The sequence below is a fragment of the Callospermophilus lateralis genome, chromosome 1, assembly GCF_048772815.1.
Source record: "Callospermophilus lateralis isolate mCalLat2 chromosome 1, mCalLat2.hap1, whole genome shotgun sequence".
In the NCBI taxonomy this organism is placed as follows: domain Eukaryota; kingdom Metazoa; phylum Chordata; class Mammalia; order Rodentia; family Sciuridae; genus Callospermophilus; species Callospermophilus lateralis.
Window position 1 is genome coordinate 196,286,757 of NC_135305.1, and position 16,262 is coordinate 196,303,018.

The 16,262-nt window shown below is 42.6% G+C and overlaps 1 protein-coding gene across 3 annotated transcripts in view; it reads left to right on the forward strand.

Moving 5' to 3' along the window:
• The window catches only part of Cnot10 (CCR4-NOT transcription complex subunit 10), a 65,161-nt gene extending 60,254 nt beyond the window's left edge, over positions 1–4,907 (forward strand). For all 3 annotated transcript variants that reach the window (XM_076868819.1, XM_076868828.1, XM_076868838.1), the window contains exons 18-19: positions 1,908–1,983; positions 4,401–4,907. In XM_076868819.1, the coding sequence (XP_076724934.1) occupies positions 1,908–1,983; positions 4,401–4,555 (231 nt within the window). In that variant the 3' untranslated portion in view covers positions 4,556–4,907. The remainder of the gene's footprint in view (positions 1–1,907; positions 1,984–4,400) is intronic.
• Positions 4,908–16,262: the final 11,355 nt, after the last annotated feature.

The following is a 16,262-nucleotide window of genomic DNA, read 5'->3' on the forward strand; positions in this document are numbered from 1 at the left end:
CCTGAGTGCTGGATCAGAGAAAAACTGCTGGCTGATGCTGTGTCAGATCTAAAGACAGCATGTTGCCTAAACCAATAAATTATTTTATTTGACTGATTTCTATGAGGTTTCAGTCCTTAAAAATGAGGACATCACCTGGTATGGTAGTGCATGCCTCTAATCCCTGTGACTCAGGAGGCTGAGGCAAGAGGATGGCAAGTTCCAGGCCAGCTTCAGTACCCTTTTTTTTTTTAAATTTATTTTTTAGTTGTAGTTGGACACAATACCTCTATTTTGTTTTTATGTGATGCTGAGGATCAAACCCAGGGCCTCTCATGTACTAGGCAAACGAACTCTACCTTTTTTTTTTTTTTTTTTTTTTTTTTTGGTACCAAGGATTGAATTCATGGGCACTTGACACTGAGCCACATCCCCAGCCCTATTTTGTATTTTATTTAGAGACAGGGTCTTACTGAGTTGCTTATTAGCACCTCACTGTTGCTGAGGTTGTCTTTTCTCCTGCCTCATACTCCTAAGCCACTAGGATTACAGGCGTGCACCACCACACCTGGCTCAGCTTCAGCATCTTAGCAAGATCCTCCTATCTCAAAAAAATAAAAAGGGCCAGGCACGGTGACACATACCTGCAATCCCAGCAACTTGGGAGGCTGAGACAGGAGTGAAGGTTAAAAGTCACCCGCAGCAGTAGGGAGGCACTAAGCAACTCAGTGGACCCTGTCTCTAAATAAAATACAAAACAGGACTGGGGATCTGGCTCAGTGGTTGAGCGCCCCTTAGTTCAATCCCTGGTAACAAAAAGTAAAATAAAATAAAATAAAAAGGACTCATGGGGTTAGGATTGTGGCTCAGTGGTAGAGTACTTGCCTAGCATGTGTGAGACACTGAGTTCAATTCTTGGCCCCACATAAAAAATAAATTAATTAAATAAAGGCATTGTGTTTATCTATAAAAAAATTTTTAAAAATAAATAAAGGGGCTGGGATTGTGGCTCAATGGTAGAGCACTCGCCTAGCAAGGGCGGGACCCAGGTTTGAGCCTCAGCAGCACATAAAAATAAAGGCATTGTGGTGTGTCCATCTATACCTAAAAAATAAATATTTTTTTAAAAATAAATAAAATTAATAAATAAATAAAAAGGACTCAGCAGGATATAGCTCAGTGGTAAAAGGAACTGACCTCCAGGATTTTTTTTTGGGAGGGGGGGGTTGTCAAACAGGCTAAATGAGACCTTTTTTGTGTATTGTCAACTGTTTAAGTTTGAACTCTTAACATTGGCAACATGTAAATACAGCTGTATCTGTGGTGTGGAGCAGCCAGCAGACCTTGGGTCTGTGATTAAAGTATAGAGTCAGGGGTGTTCCTGGTAGCCAAGATTAAGAACCTCAACCTGATAAAATCTAAGTAGGAAGAAAAATTTCCCCTATTATAAAATGATGTCCAGGTGTGCTAGCATATTTTGTAATCCCAGCTACTTGGGAGGCTGAGGCAGGAGCATCCCAAGTTTGAAATCAGACTCAACAATTTACTGAGGCACTAAGGAACTTTAGCAAGACCCTTTGTCAAAATAAAAGATGAAAAATGCCAGGGAATGAGGCTTAGTGGCAATGCACCCCTGGATTCAATCATCAGTACAAAAAGAAAAAAAAACCCTCACTATAGAATTGCAGGTCATGCTGCCTAAGCAATTTAGCAACACCCTGTCTCAAAATAAAAAGGGCTGGGATGTACTTCAGTAGTAAAAACATCCCTATGTCAATCCCTGGTTACTCTGCCCCCAAAAAATAATAAACCGCAGTGGATTGTACAGGAGAATTTTATCTAAAAATTACTTTTTTGTTGTTTTTGTTGCTTGGAGTTTGTATCTTAAGCTGTTGGTTTTTATGGGTGTCTTTCTGTTTTGAACAAAGGCAGCTTCAATGATCCATCCAAAAGAAGTGCCCCCTGAGGCCATCTTGTTGGCAGTCTATCTTGAACTGCAGAATGGTGAGTATTTCTCTCAAGTTAGGACTGTATCCCTTCAATAAGTCCAAGATCATTTTTGTCTGCTTTTTCTCTTAAAAATCAAAACTTTGAGCTGAGTGTGGTGGTGCACACCTGTAATCCCTTCAGCTTGGGAGGCTGAGGCAGGAGAATCCTGAGTTCAGAGCCAGCCTCAGCAAAAGTGAGGTGGTAAGCAACTCAATGAAACCCTGTCTCTAAATAAAATATAAAATAGGATTAAGGATGTGGAACAGTGGTCAAATGTCCCTGAATTCAATCCCTGTATATACATACATACATACATACATATATACAACTTTGGGCTGGGTATGGTGGTGCATACCTGTAAACCCAGTGACTCAGGAAACTGAAGCATGAACATCGAAACTTCAAAACTAGCCCCAGCAACTAAGTGAAGTCCTAACAACTTAGTGAGATCCTATCTCAAAAAAAAATAAAAGAGCTGGGGATTGTAGCTGAGTGGTTAAACACCTCTGGGCTCTGAACCCAGTACAAAAAATAATAATAACTTTGTCCCTAATGGTGCCTACCTGTAATACAAGGGACCCAGGGGTCTGAGGCAGTAGAATGGCAAGTTCATGGCCACCCTCTGCAGTTTAATGAATTAGACCTTGTCTCAAAATTATAAGGATTGGGCATATAGCTCAGTGCTAGTACAGTTCTCCTTGGGTTCAATCCCTAATTGGGAGGATTGGGGGGGACTAAAACTATACCTTCTTTGAAGATATTGCCTATCAAGTTCTTCCAAATGAAAATGTCATAGTTAAGGAATTGTGGTATCTTAAATGAGTTCTATCTACAAATTAAGGATATTTCCTTTTATCTGAAAATACAGAATTGGTTGAAGATATAGCTCAGCAACAGAACACTTACCTAACATGCAAGCCCTGAGTGCTGGGAGGGGAAAAATCCCTGGGGACCTTTTTTAAAAATCCTATTGCCAGGGCTGGGGTTGTGGCTCAGAGTTAGAGCACTCGCCCAAGCCTAGTATGCATGAGGCACTGGGGATCGATCCTCAGCACCAACCACTTAAAAAAAACAAAGATTTTGTCCACCTATAACTAAAAAATAAATATTTAAAAAAATCCTATTGCCAGGCCAAGTGTGGTAATAAACACCTCTAATCCCATTTATTTGGGAGGCTGAGGCAGGGGGATTAAAGTTTAAGGCTTGACTGCGCAATTTTATTTATTTATTTATTTTTTTTTTTTTAATGATACTCAGGAGCACTAAGCCACATCCAACCCTTTTTATTTTTTATTTTTATTATTATTTTTTTTTTTTTTTTGGTACCAGGGATTGAACCCAGGGCATTTAACCACTGAGACACATCCTCTGTTTGTTTGTTTGTTTGTTTGTTTGTTTGTTTTATGAGACAGGGTCTCGCTAAATTGCTTAGGGCTTTGCTAAATGGCTGAGGCTGGGTTTGAACTTGGGGATGGATCCTCTTACATCAGCCTCCTGAGCCTTTGGGATTATAAGCATTTGCCACCACACTTGGCCAGACTGGGCAATTTAGCAAGACCCTGTCTCAAAATAAAAAATAAAATTAAGAGTCAGGCACAGCGGTAGAGCATGTGCCCAAGACACATAACTTAAATCAGAATTTTTTCTTTTGGGGCAGTTAGGATTAAACTCAGGGGCACTTTACCACTAACCTACATCCCCAACCCTTTTTATTTTTTTATTTTGAAACAAGGTCTTACTATGTTGTACAGGGCCTTGCTAAATTGCTGGGGCTATCCTCAAATTTTAGAATCCTTCTGACTCAGCCTCCAGAGTAGCTGGGATTGCAAGCTTCTTAAATCATTTCTGGAGATGGAAACTAATGTGGTGGTTCATGCCTGTAGTCACAGCTACTTGGGAGGCTGAAGCAAAAGAATGACAAGTTCAAGGCCTTAGCAACTTAGTGAGAGTGTGTCTTAAAATAAAAAGTAGTTAGGTGTAGTGGTACACACCTGTAATCCCAGCAGCTTAGGAGGCTGAGGCAGAAGGATCTCAAGTTTAAAGATAGCCTCAGCAGTGGTGAGGTGCTAAGCAATTTAATGAGACCCTATCTAAATAAAATAGGTCTAGGGATGTGGCTCAGTGGTCAAGTGCCCCTGAGTTCAATCCCTGGTACCAAAATAAATAAATAAAGAGGACTGAGGATATAGCTCAGTGCTGGAGCATCCTTGTGTTCAATCCCCATTACCACAAAAAAATATATATATAAATTGTGAAAAAAAACATTTTTTTCTATGGATGAAATGGGATGTGTGATTCCAGTGTCCAGCCAAAGCTGCAGACCGTGGCACTTCTAGATCATCTTTTACCTCCCTTGTGGGATTCTGATGACCTGTTTTGTGAGGAGTGGGTGTCCTGTTGTATTTGTGTTTTAATGGAAAGTGTTTTTATAGGTAATACCCAGCTGGCCTTACAGATCATCAAAAGAAATCAGCTGCTTCCTACAGTGAAAACACACTCTGAAATGAGAAAGAAGCCAGTGTTTCAGCCTGTCCACCCAATCCAACCCATCCAAATGCCAGCTTTCACCACTGTGCAGAGAAAGTGATATTTTGCTTTTGGGAAACTGTTACCTGAGACCCAGGGGAGCATTTATGGCCTTTTTAGTTGTATCACAACAAAATGAATGAAAGATGGCGACGGGTGCTAGTTTTGAAGATACAGTTTTGAGACCATTCTACCCTTAACTTTTTTGCCATACGCTCACTTAAAATTAAGGATTCACAAACTAATTTTCAGCCATTTTCTTCTAACCCCTGCCAAACTATTAATTTTGAACCATTATATGATGTATCTGTGTCACAGGCAATTAAAAAACATGGTCTTATCAGAACAGTCTTGGTAGTCTTTCTTCCAACTGTTTTTAACATCTGAGGTGTTTAGTATTGAAGTTTAAAAAATTAGAGAGCCAAAGGTGGTGGCATACACCTGTACTGCCAGACAACTCAGAAGCTGGCATCAGGAAGATTGAAAGTTCAAGACCAAGCAACCCCATCGGGTTGCTCAGTGGTTAAGCACCCTTAGGTTCAGTCCTCAGTACAAAATATAAAGAATATTGACAGAAGAACATGAAACTGGCACACACTGCTACTTGGGAGGCTGAGACAGGAGGTTTGCAAGTTCCAGGGCAATTTGGTGAGACCCTGTCTTAAAATGGAAAGGACTAGAGGTATAGCTGAGTGGTAGAGTACTTGCTTAGCTTGTGTGAGACTGTTCAATTCCCACTATGGGGGCAGGGTGCAGGAAAAGAACAACAACAACATTGATCAGGACTGGTATAATTGAGTTAGGAAGAGAGGACTGATCTATTAGGAACCATTTATTAAAAATCACAGCCAGGCACAGTGACACTCAGGAGGCTAAGTCAGGAGGATCATAGATTGGAGGCCAGTCTTGGCAATTTAGCAAGACCCTGTGTTTAATTTTTAAAAAGAAAGAAAAGCAAGTGGCCTAGCTTCCTTAGGCTTCTTGAAGTCCTTTGCCTATGAGATGAGGGTAGGAGGACCTACCATTTGACCATTTCAAACCACAGTTTGAATATGGAGAGTGTACCCCTCACTCCCCGCCCCAAGGCCCCAAGGTCTTGAGAAGTAAGCAATTTGTTCCTCGCATGTCATTTGGCACTCTCGCCAGAGGCCCAAAGCAGTGGGGCTGCCCAGTCTTGAACTGAAACTTCCAGAGCCATGAGCCAAAATAAACCTTTATTCTTTTTTTATGGTATTTTGTTGTAGTAATACAAAGCTAATAAAATCCTTATGATAGTATTGATCGAAGTCTGCAGCCTCTGCTTTCCTAGCCTTTGACTAACAACAGCACTGTGGGACCCTCTCAAATACTGCAGGAGGATGGGAGCCTGGACATTGTGTGTGTGTGTTGCTCAGGATTGAACCCAAGGCCTTGTGTATGTGAGGCATGCACTCTACCAACTGAACTATATCCCCAACCCCAGCCTGGACATTTTCTAGAGAGTGAGTACAGACTTCATAAGTTGCTGGAACCCCACAAGTTCTTACTGTAAACTGGGAAAAGGCCTAGAATTGATACTTGAAAATAACATCTTTGGAAAAATCTTAGGAAATTAGAATTTTGTTCTGTTTGCTGATTTGTTAATGGGGAAACAGGAATATCTGCAGAGGGCTTGGTAAGCCCCATATTAAATACGAATACATTTGCAGGCTGGGGATGTGGTTTAGTGATAAGAGAGCTTGCCTAGCGTGTGTGAGACTCTGGGTTTGAGCCCCACCCCACATACAATATATTTAGCAATTTGGCACTATGTAACAAAAATGGTTGTTATTTATTTATACTCGTGATTGAACCCAGAGGCACTTTACCACTGAGTTACATCCCCAGCCCTTTTTATTTTTTGAGAGAGGATCTCGCAAAATTGCTTAGTAGTGCCTGGCTAAGCTGTTGAAGCTGGTCTTGAATTTGCAAACCTCCTGTCTCAGGAGTCACTGTGATTACAGACATACACCACCATCCCCAGCTCTGGATCAGTAATTTAACAATGATTATTTTTTTTCTCACTTGAGACAAGTACACATAGACACCCGCTGGCCATATTTCTAGTACACACATATGCTCCTCAACTTATAATGGTGTTACATCCCGGTAAACCCATGAGCAGTTAATATCTTTAGTCCAGAGTATAATGGCTCAGCAACACAAAACAGACTGATTGTCCCTGATTTACTAACACACTAAAAAATTTTCAACTTGTCCAGGCGCAGTGGTGCATACATGTAATCCCACCAGTTCAGGAGGCTGAGGCAGGAGAATCTGGAGTTCAAAGTCAGCCTCAGCAAAAGTGAGACACTAAGCAACTCAGTGAGACTCTGTCTCTAAATAAAATACAAAATAGGGACAGGAATGGGGATGTGGCTCAGTGGTCTAGTGCCCCTGAGTTCAATCCCCAGTACCAAAAAAAAAATCTTTTCAATTTTATGAAGGTGTAGGCTGCCATTTATTTATTTGTTTACTTGAATAAAGCTGAAGAAGCTGAAGATCAGTGATAGAGTGCTTGCCTAGTATATACAAGGCCCTGGGTTCCCTGTCCTGTACTTCTGGTAAATAAAAAGCTGACAGTTCTTATGCATGAAACCTTGGGTTCCATCCCCAGCCAAGCATTGCAAGGGAAAAGATGTAAAAAAATGACAATGGTGACATATACCTGTAATCCCAGTGGCTGGGTGGAGGAGCAGGGAGGCTAAGGCAGGAGGATTACAAATTCAAGGCCAGCCTCAGCAATTTAGCAAGGCCCTGAACAACTGATACCTTGTCTCTAAATATAAAAAGGGCTGGGAATATGGCTCTGGTTCAGCACACTCAGGGTACAAAAAAAAAAAAAAAAACAGAATGACTTGGCTTAAAATAATATTTTATTGTTTTTCACTTTCAGTACAACGATCATTAAATTATATGTGCTATTCAGTACTTTTTTGTTTGTTTTTTGCAGCACTGGGTGTGTGCATATACGCAGGAGCATATATACATTACTAGAAACTAGACCTGCAGCTACCTATGTACACTCATCTCAAGTGAGAGGAAAAACAATCATTATTTAAATTACTGGTCCTGCTTGCCAGCAAGTGCTCACTAAGCTAAGTCCCTAGGCTTGAATTTGTGATCCTCCTGCCTCAACATCCTGAGTAGCTGAGATTACAGATAAGTGCCGCCATAGCTGGCAGTAAAAAAGGTTTTGTCTTGTGACCTGGGAAGGGATGTCTCCAACAAAGTTTCCAAGGAGTCCCAAAGAGAAAGGAGAACTTAACTTGGGGACCAACAGGGTCCTTGCCTTCAGTATCAAAAGAATTTTAGTACTTGCCCGTCAGAGGGATAGTTTTATTTAGGGAAGCAGATACATATTCAAGGGAGAAAAGGTAATCTCAAGAGAAAGGTGCTTTTAAGAGTAAAGCAAGGAATACATATTCAAGGGACAATGCAGGCCATCTCCAGAGTGAAAGACGTGATATGGGGGTTCCTAGCTCCTCCTTTTAAAGGAAGCTTGGTGAGGAGTAGGTTTGGAAGGTTTGTAGGAATGGTATCAGTTCGGTGATTTCTTTTTAGTTTTTTTGGGTGCTAGGGATTGAACTCGGGGGCACTCAACCACTGAGCCACATCCCTAGCCCTATTTTGTATTTTATGAGAGACAGGGTCTCATGAGTTGCTTAGTGCCTTGCTAAACTGCTGAGGATGGCTTTGAACTCCTCCTGCCTTCACCTCCACCTCCAGAGCCACTGGGATTACAGGCATGTGCCACCGCCCCTGGCTAGTTCAGTGATTTCAAGACGGGTTCTGGTCTGGTCAATTCTCAGGATCCTCAGGCTAATGTGGTCTTCATTATCTGATCAACAAATAGCTAGCCCTGAGCTGGGCATGGTCACACATGCCTGTAATCCCAATAACACAGGCGGCTGAGGCAGGAGGATCCTAAGGCAGGAGGCCACCCTCAGCTGTTTAGTGAGACCCTGTCTCATAATAAAAGTCAAAAAAAGGTTGGGGGTGTAGCTCAGTGGTAAAGCACCCCTGGCTGGGGTCAATCCCCAAGACCAAAAAAAAATGAGACTGGCTTAGGGAGTGACATGCCTGGAAAAATATGTGGAACTTCAGAATTAAAATCTTTTTCCTGCCAGGGCATGGTGAGGCATGCCTGTAATCCAGCTACTGGGGAGGCTGAGGCACACAGTACAGATGAGTTCATTTATCCCTCCTGCTGCCTAGAGCAGGACCTGTTCAGCTCAGTCTGTACATTTATTTCATGTCAGCATTACTCTCTCAGTCTGTCTCATCCTTTTGAAGCCATCAGGAAACAGATGACTAGTATCAGGAATCTTGGACCCATACCATTTAGCTTTTTTTTTTTTTTTTTTAGCTGGATTCTCACTATTGCTCAGACTGGCCAGGAAGTCCTGGGCTCAAGCAATCCTCCTGCCTCAGCCTCCTGAGCAGCTGGAACTAACTACAGACAATCACTACCATGCCCTGTTTGGCTTCAAATCTTAATTCTTTCACTGAGACCAGACCAATTGTTCTTGTATGTATGTTTGTTTGTACCAGGAGTGTTTATGACTGTGCTACCACCCCAGCCCTTTTTTATTTTTTATTTTGAGACAGTCTCCCTAAATTTTGTGAGAGCCTCACAAAATTGGTGAGGCTGACTTTGAACTTGTGTTCCTTCTGCCTCAACCTCCTGAGACAACTGGGATTACAGGTATGCTCCACCATGACTGGCTTTCTGGGACAAGTTTGAGGTAGAACAGTTTCTTTGAGCCTGCTTTTTGTTCTTTTTCTTTTTTTGTCACAGCTGTGACTCCTGCCTAGGGTTCCTAAGGGGCATCTTCAAGTTCTCTCCATGGTAACTGCTCCACCCTCCCTACTCAGCTTCTAATAATCCCTCTGCTACACCCCATGTGTTCCCCATACTGGATTCTCTGCCATCTCCCAAAAGGAGTCACCATTTCAGAGCAGCTTCAGTCTGCTCTGGTGCCTTGAATTTTCTCCCTTGCAGTTTCACTAAGTCCACACCCCACTCAGCTCATACTGCCTCTCCATGGCTCTAACTTCTGCCAAAGAAAGTCCTCTGGTGTGCCTGCTCTTCCTTTCACGCATGCTTACTGAGGGCCAGTGAGGATTTTTTGTTGTTGTTGCCGAGACCCATAGTAATTTGGCAAATCAGGGAGCACAATCTATGTTCCATCGTTCATGACACATTCTTTGTCAACTGTCTCCCTCCTGGACTCCACCTTGGAATCCAGGCTGTGCATTATACAGTGTGTGGATTGTTCTAGATGAACAATAAAGGCTGCTGCATAGAATTTCTGGTGGTGTTTCCTTTCTAAGTCTGGCAATGTTATACAGGACCTAAGGTGGAGATGGCCTATTAACATAACCCCCAGGTTCACTGGGCCTCAGCACCCTTGACCCTCTGAGCCTTATGGAGAGTTAAATAGCAGCCCAGGATGGGTGGGTTAGTTACTGGTCAAACTCAGCTGGCCCAGCCTAAAGTAAATAAACCCTTGCACAAAGCCGGCAATTTACACATTCATCTTCCCTTTCTCTCTGGGAAGGACAGGGGCGAATTGCTAGCTCTGGGGTGGGAGTGGGGCTGCCACGGGAGGAGGCAGCGAAGTTCATTAGCCCCCTCATTTGGGGCAAAGAGAATCCGTGTGGTGACAAACAATTGTCCTGGAGGATTTAGGGGGATTTGGCCAAGTGTCCCTGTGGGCCCCCAGCCTCCTCCTAATCCCGTCCACATTTCAGACTACTTAGGATCGCATTAAATGTCAAAGCCGGCGTTTAGGGAAATATCTACATTTCGTATGCATCGCCCGGGTCAAAAGAAAAGCTGAAACGAACCTTCCAGCATTTGGCGCGAGAGGCGCTCTGTGTGGTCCGGAGTGTGAATGGGAGGAGGGGGGCGGTGCCCCCGCGGCCTCGGGGCCTAGGAATGCGGGCCTTTCACATGTCGAAAATGCAAATGCTTTGTTCCAGCCTCGGCCTCCCGGAGGCGCAGAGGCGCCCGGCCGGATTGTCACAGCTGCATTTGCATGTGAGTGGCCCCTTGTCCCCTTCCCCACCCCCACCTCTCCCCTCCCCCAGCCCAGCTTTGCTGGAGACTTCTGGGACACAAGAAAAGGCCTCCTGCAAATGTCCTCTGCCATCACTTAATCCCCAATAAAGCCACAGGTAGCTTGCTCTCTGAATTCTCCCGAGGCACCAGGCAGGTGAATGCTGTTACTCTATAATTAAGGTGGTGACACTTTTAATTCTTTTATGTGAAACAACTTATGATTATCCCATCGAGGAAGATCAAGGCGTAAGATGAACCACCCCCATTTATGTTCTCGTGGCAAGTACCGTGCGTTTGGTAGGATACGACGGGAACCTCCAAACCAAGCAATCCAGGGTTCAACCTCAGAGCCGGCATCCGAGAGACGCAGGGCCGCGGCAAAGAGAGGAGCGCGTATCATGCACATTTTTATTGAAAAAGACACAACCTAAAGGGTCAAGGGGGCGTCCATGGCCCCACCACAAGGCACCTTAAACGCAAATGCTTGGCTGACAAGTGGTGGTCCTGGTGGCCGCACAGCGTCGCGCGTGGACCTGGGACTCAGAGCGCCACCTACCGGTGGCACGGTGAGCTCAGGCAGGGATCCCTGCGAAAGCCCGGGAACGCAGTCAAGCCCGGGGCCCCGTCCCTGCAACCAGGCTCCACAGCGACCGGCTTGGAAACCTGCCCCACGCCTGTGACAGTGCTCCGTGCGCCGTCTTTTCCTGGAGCTGAGCCGCCGATACCCAGGTCCCGAAGACGCCGACCAGAAAAGCAGAATCCTGCTCCACAAATACTCTGTTCCCTCCAGTGATTGCGGTGTTTATTTTATTACTTGCATTTATTTGCATTTTATTCATTTTCTTTTTTTATTATTTCGTTTTATTTATTTTACTTTAATTATTTCGTTTTAGTTTTATTTCACTTTATTATTTATTTTATTCCATTTTATTAAATTTCTCTTACTGATTCATTTCATTTGAGTTTTTATTTTTCCATTATTTATAATTTTACTTTCTCCTTTAGTTAATTTGTTTCACTAATTATACCTTATTTTACTTTATTTGTGGGTGATAGAAAATGTAACAAATTTTTTCATCTTATTTGGGGTTTGTGTATTTTTCTGCCTGTGAGTTTTAAGAAATGGCAAAAGTAATGTCAGCTATTTATCCATGGCGTTTGTCTCATCTCTACAATTAAGTTTTAAGCATGAAGGGGTTATGGCTCAGCGGGAGAGTGCTCGCCTTGCATATGCTAGGCCCTGGGTTCGATCCTCAGCACCACATAAAAGTAAATAAATAAAAACAGGATATTGTGTTCAACTACAACCGAAAAATAAATATTAAAAAAAAATTGAAGCATGACGCAGCCAAATGTCAAGAACAAGATATTATTAGGTCATCATCTGGCCAGAGAACTTAGTTGACTGAATATCTTTATTACATATTTCTCCAATTGACAGAATGTAAATAATAATAAGTTAGGTCAATCAGGTTTTTTTAATTTTTTTTTTTTCTCCTTTGGTAGTTGTAGATGGACAGAATGCCTTTTATTTGTTTATTTTTTGTGTGGTGCTAAAGATCCAACCCTCGGCTTCACACATGCTAGGCAAGCGCTCTGCTACTGAGCTACAGCCCCAGCCTAGATCAATCAGATTTTTAAAACTCATCCAGTGTGTCCTGGCAAGACATATTGCCCAATACACAGGATAGAAGTCGAGAGGGGGCGTTGGGGCTGGGGCTCAGCGGTAGCACACTTGCCTGGCATGTGTGAGCCACTGGGTTTGATCCTCGATTCTCAGCATCACGTATTAATAAATAAAAGTCTATCAACAACTAAAAAAATTTTTTTTAAAAGAAGAAGTCAAGAGGGGACCATAGATAGGGTCTTAGACTCTAGAACTCCAAGTCACAGGTGGGGTGTAGCTCAGTGATAAGCACTTGCCTAGCATGTATTGAGGCCCTGGGTTCAATCCCCAGCATGGCAAAAACAAAGCAAAACAAAAAATTTCCTAAGGACAAAGACAAGAACCCAAGGATTTGGGTCCTCCCTTTCAGGGAAGAGGTGTCATTTCAGGGGCAATGAAAGAAGACAAGAGGCTGCTACTAGGGCATATTCCAGATAAATGAGACCAAGAAAGATCTGTCAAGCTGCAAAGCCTGGTGCTGCAGGGAGTTGTCTGCAATTTGAAGTAGACAAGAGAGTCATTTATCAGGGAAGTCCCAGACCCTATGGTTCTGTGGGTTCCATGGGAGGGACTTAGAAGTTGTGACAAACACTCATCCCTAAGAAAATACCAAGTACAGCCAGGCTCTGTGGACTGTAAAACCCAGACCCTGAAGGTTGAGGCAGGAGTATCTGAAGTTTGAGCTACCCTCAGCAATTATGCAAGACCCTGTCTCAAAAAAAAAAAAAAAAAAAAAAAAATACACAAAGGGCTAGGAATATAAAGCCCAAGGGCAGCAGGTTGATCTGTATTATGTGTCCTTTGGGAAGATGATTCGCTATTTACCACCAGTTTTGTAGCATAGTACTTTTGTACCAAAAAGCACTATGAATTGCACATCTAAATTTTCACCTTATCTCCTACACTTTTTTTTTTTTTTTTTGGTAAGGGAATTTAACTCAGGCACTGGACCACTGAGCCACATCCCCAGCCCTATTTTTCTATTTTATTTACAGACAGAGTCTCACTAAGTTGCTTTGTACCTTGCCCTTGCTGAGGCTGGCTTTAAACTCTGCATCTTCCTGTCTCACCCTCCAGATCTGCTGGGATTACAAGCATGTGCCATCGCACCCAGCTCCCACACTTTTTATTTGAAAACTATGGCATATATAGAAAAGATTCAAAAGTTGCTTAATGAGGGCTGGGATATAGCTCAGTTGGTGGCACGCTTGCTTGCCCTGGGTTCAAACCCCAGCAACACACACACACACACACACACACACACAAAAAGTTGCTCAATGAACCTCTTTGTGCCCTAGATCAAATTAACACTCTTTTGAGTTCCAGCAATTGACTCTTCCAACATTGAATTTAGCAAAACTTGGGGCTGGGGGTGTGGCTCAAGCGGTAGCGCACTTGCCTGGCATCCGTGCAGCCAGGGTTCCATCCTCAGCACAAACAAAGATGTTTGTTGTGTCCGCCAAAAACTAAAAAATAAATATTAAAATCCTCTCTCAAAAAAAAAAAAAATTTAGCATAACTTAACTTATTCCTTCTGTCTTGTAAACAAATACACCTATTTCTTTTTCTTTTTCTTTTCTTTTTTTTTTTTTGGTGGTACTAGACATTGAATCCAGGGGCACTGTACTGCTGAGCTACATTCTCAGACCTTTTTTTAGTTTTTTGTTTGGAGACAGGGTCTTGCTTAAGGCTGGCCTCAAATTTGGGATCCTCTTATATCTCAAAATAAGTTGTGGACACCAACTAAATTCCTTGCCCTGTATCTTTAAGACCAAGTCTGTTTTTTTGTTTTGTTTTTAATTTATTTATTAAAATATTTTTTAGTTGTTAATGAACCTTTAAATAAAGGTGGTGTGCTGAGGATCAAACCCAAAATATGTGGTGCTGAGGATCAAACCCAGTGCCTCACACACATGCTAGGCAAGTGCTGTACCACTGAGCCACAACCCCAGCCCTCCATTTTGTTTATTTATTTTTATGTGGTGCTGAGGATCCAATCCAGTTCACACATGTGAGGCAAGTGCTCTGCCACTGAGCTCAGCCCCAGCCCTTAACTTGCTTTTGATCTTTACTCCAGGCCAGAGCCTTAGAGAAGTTTCTTCCACCTAAACTTTTTGATTACTTCTGGATCCCTGCTTGCATTTTTACAGAGAGGAGTCCACCGTTTTCATCCACAAGGCCCCAGCAGCTGAAGGACCCCTCCTAGAAACCATCACTGGGGTGGTTTTTTCAGTAGTGATAAAATACACTTTTATTTACTTTGTTGAGTCAGAGGGTTGTAAAAGAAATTATTGCTAAAATAGATATCAGGCATACACAAAGGTGCTTTAGAAGTCCAGTTATCTTGGAGTTTATTTACACTAAAAGAGAAAAGTTAAAATGTTTTCATACTTGGTTATTTTTTCCTTCCTTTCTTTATCTCTTTCTCTCTTCATTTACTTCTTTCTTTCTAGTGTAACTCTCATCATCTATCTTTTGGAATGACTGCATGAAAAACTTGGAAGACCGTCTCTCTGGATTTTACTGGGGAGAAGAACACACACACACACACACACACATATATATATTTTTTTCCTTTCTGTTCTGGGGTACACCATGCTAGGCAAGAGCTCTACCAATGAGCCACATGTTCATTTCCAACTTCTTATTTAAAAAAGGGCCCTGGGCTGGGATGTCGTTCAGTGGTAGAGCTCTTACCTAGGATGCACAAAGCCCTGAGCCTCAGGTTCAATCCCCAGTATCAAAGTATCACAAAAATAAAATAAATAATAAAAGAATGCACTTTGTGCATGCCTGGGTGAGTCCCATTCAAATTATGTATTAGCATTTAGATTAAAAGCAAGTTTCCAGATGGGCATCATGGTGCACACCTGAAATCATAGCAATTTGGGGAGACTGAGGCAGGAGAATCCCAAGTTTGAGACCAGTCTAAGCAAATCAGCAATTTAGCAAGACTTTCAATAACTAAAAATAAAAAGGACTGGGGATGTTGCTCAGTGGTAGAGTGCCACTGAGTTCAATCCCCAATAACACACACATACACAGAAAGAGGACCCCTTTGGGCTGAGGATATAGCTCAGTTGGTAGAGTGCTTGCCTTGAATGCACAAGGCGCTGGGTTCAATCCCCAGCACCACCAAAAAAAAAAAAAAAGAAAGAAAAGAAAGGGTGGCACAGGCCAGTAATCCCAGCTACTTGGGAGACTGAGGCAAGAAGGTGGAAAGATCCAGGCCAGCCTTGGCACTTTAGTGGGACCCTGTCTCTGAATAAATTAAAAGAGCTGGGGGTAGCATAGGCTTTGCATACTTGAAGCCTTAGGTTCCATCCCCAGCCCTGCCAAAAAAAAAAAAAAAAAATTTCCTTCTTTTCCCTGGACCTGTGACTCATGCTGCTGTGCCAAGAACCTTGCTAAGGGGGAGGGCCAAGGATCTGGGAAATGATTGCTCAAGAAAGGCTGGGCTGGCAACAGGGCCAGTGATGACACAGTCCAGGCGTGATTCTCCACGCAGGTTCCCATCACTCAAACTGGTACAAGAAATGTTTCCTAAAATATAAGAAATACAATTTTTCAGACAAAAGAAGAAGTGTTTCCGTGAATTTTTTGGAATTCCACTTTGTTTTCTTTTTTTGTTTGTTTTCTAATTTGTTTGTGATGGCTTCAGAGAAGGTGAAAAACACATAGGCTGTGGGGATCTAGTTCTCTGGTTCCCAGTTTCACTACCTGCTGTATGATGTAGGCCAAGTCACTTTACCTCTCTGTGTTACAGTTTCCTGTTACAGTTTGTAAAAAATGAAATTATAATAATATATACTTCTACCTCATAAGCCTATTATAAAGCTTCTGTGAGGCTATATTTGTAAAGCTCTATAATATATCTTTCCTGGCACCTCTTAAGTACTAGATCAGTGATGATAAATTAAGTACACCCACAAGCCCTTATCAATGCTTTGCAGAGATCCTGAATCCAGCCCCTCTCCTCCACTTTGGAAAGGAAATAGGATGAATCAATGGGAAAGT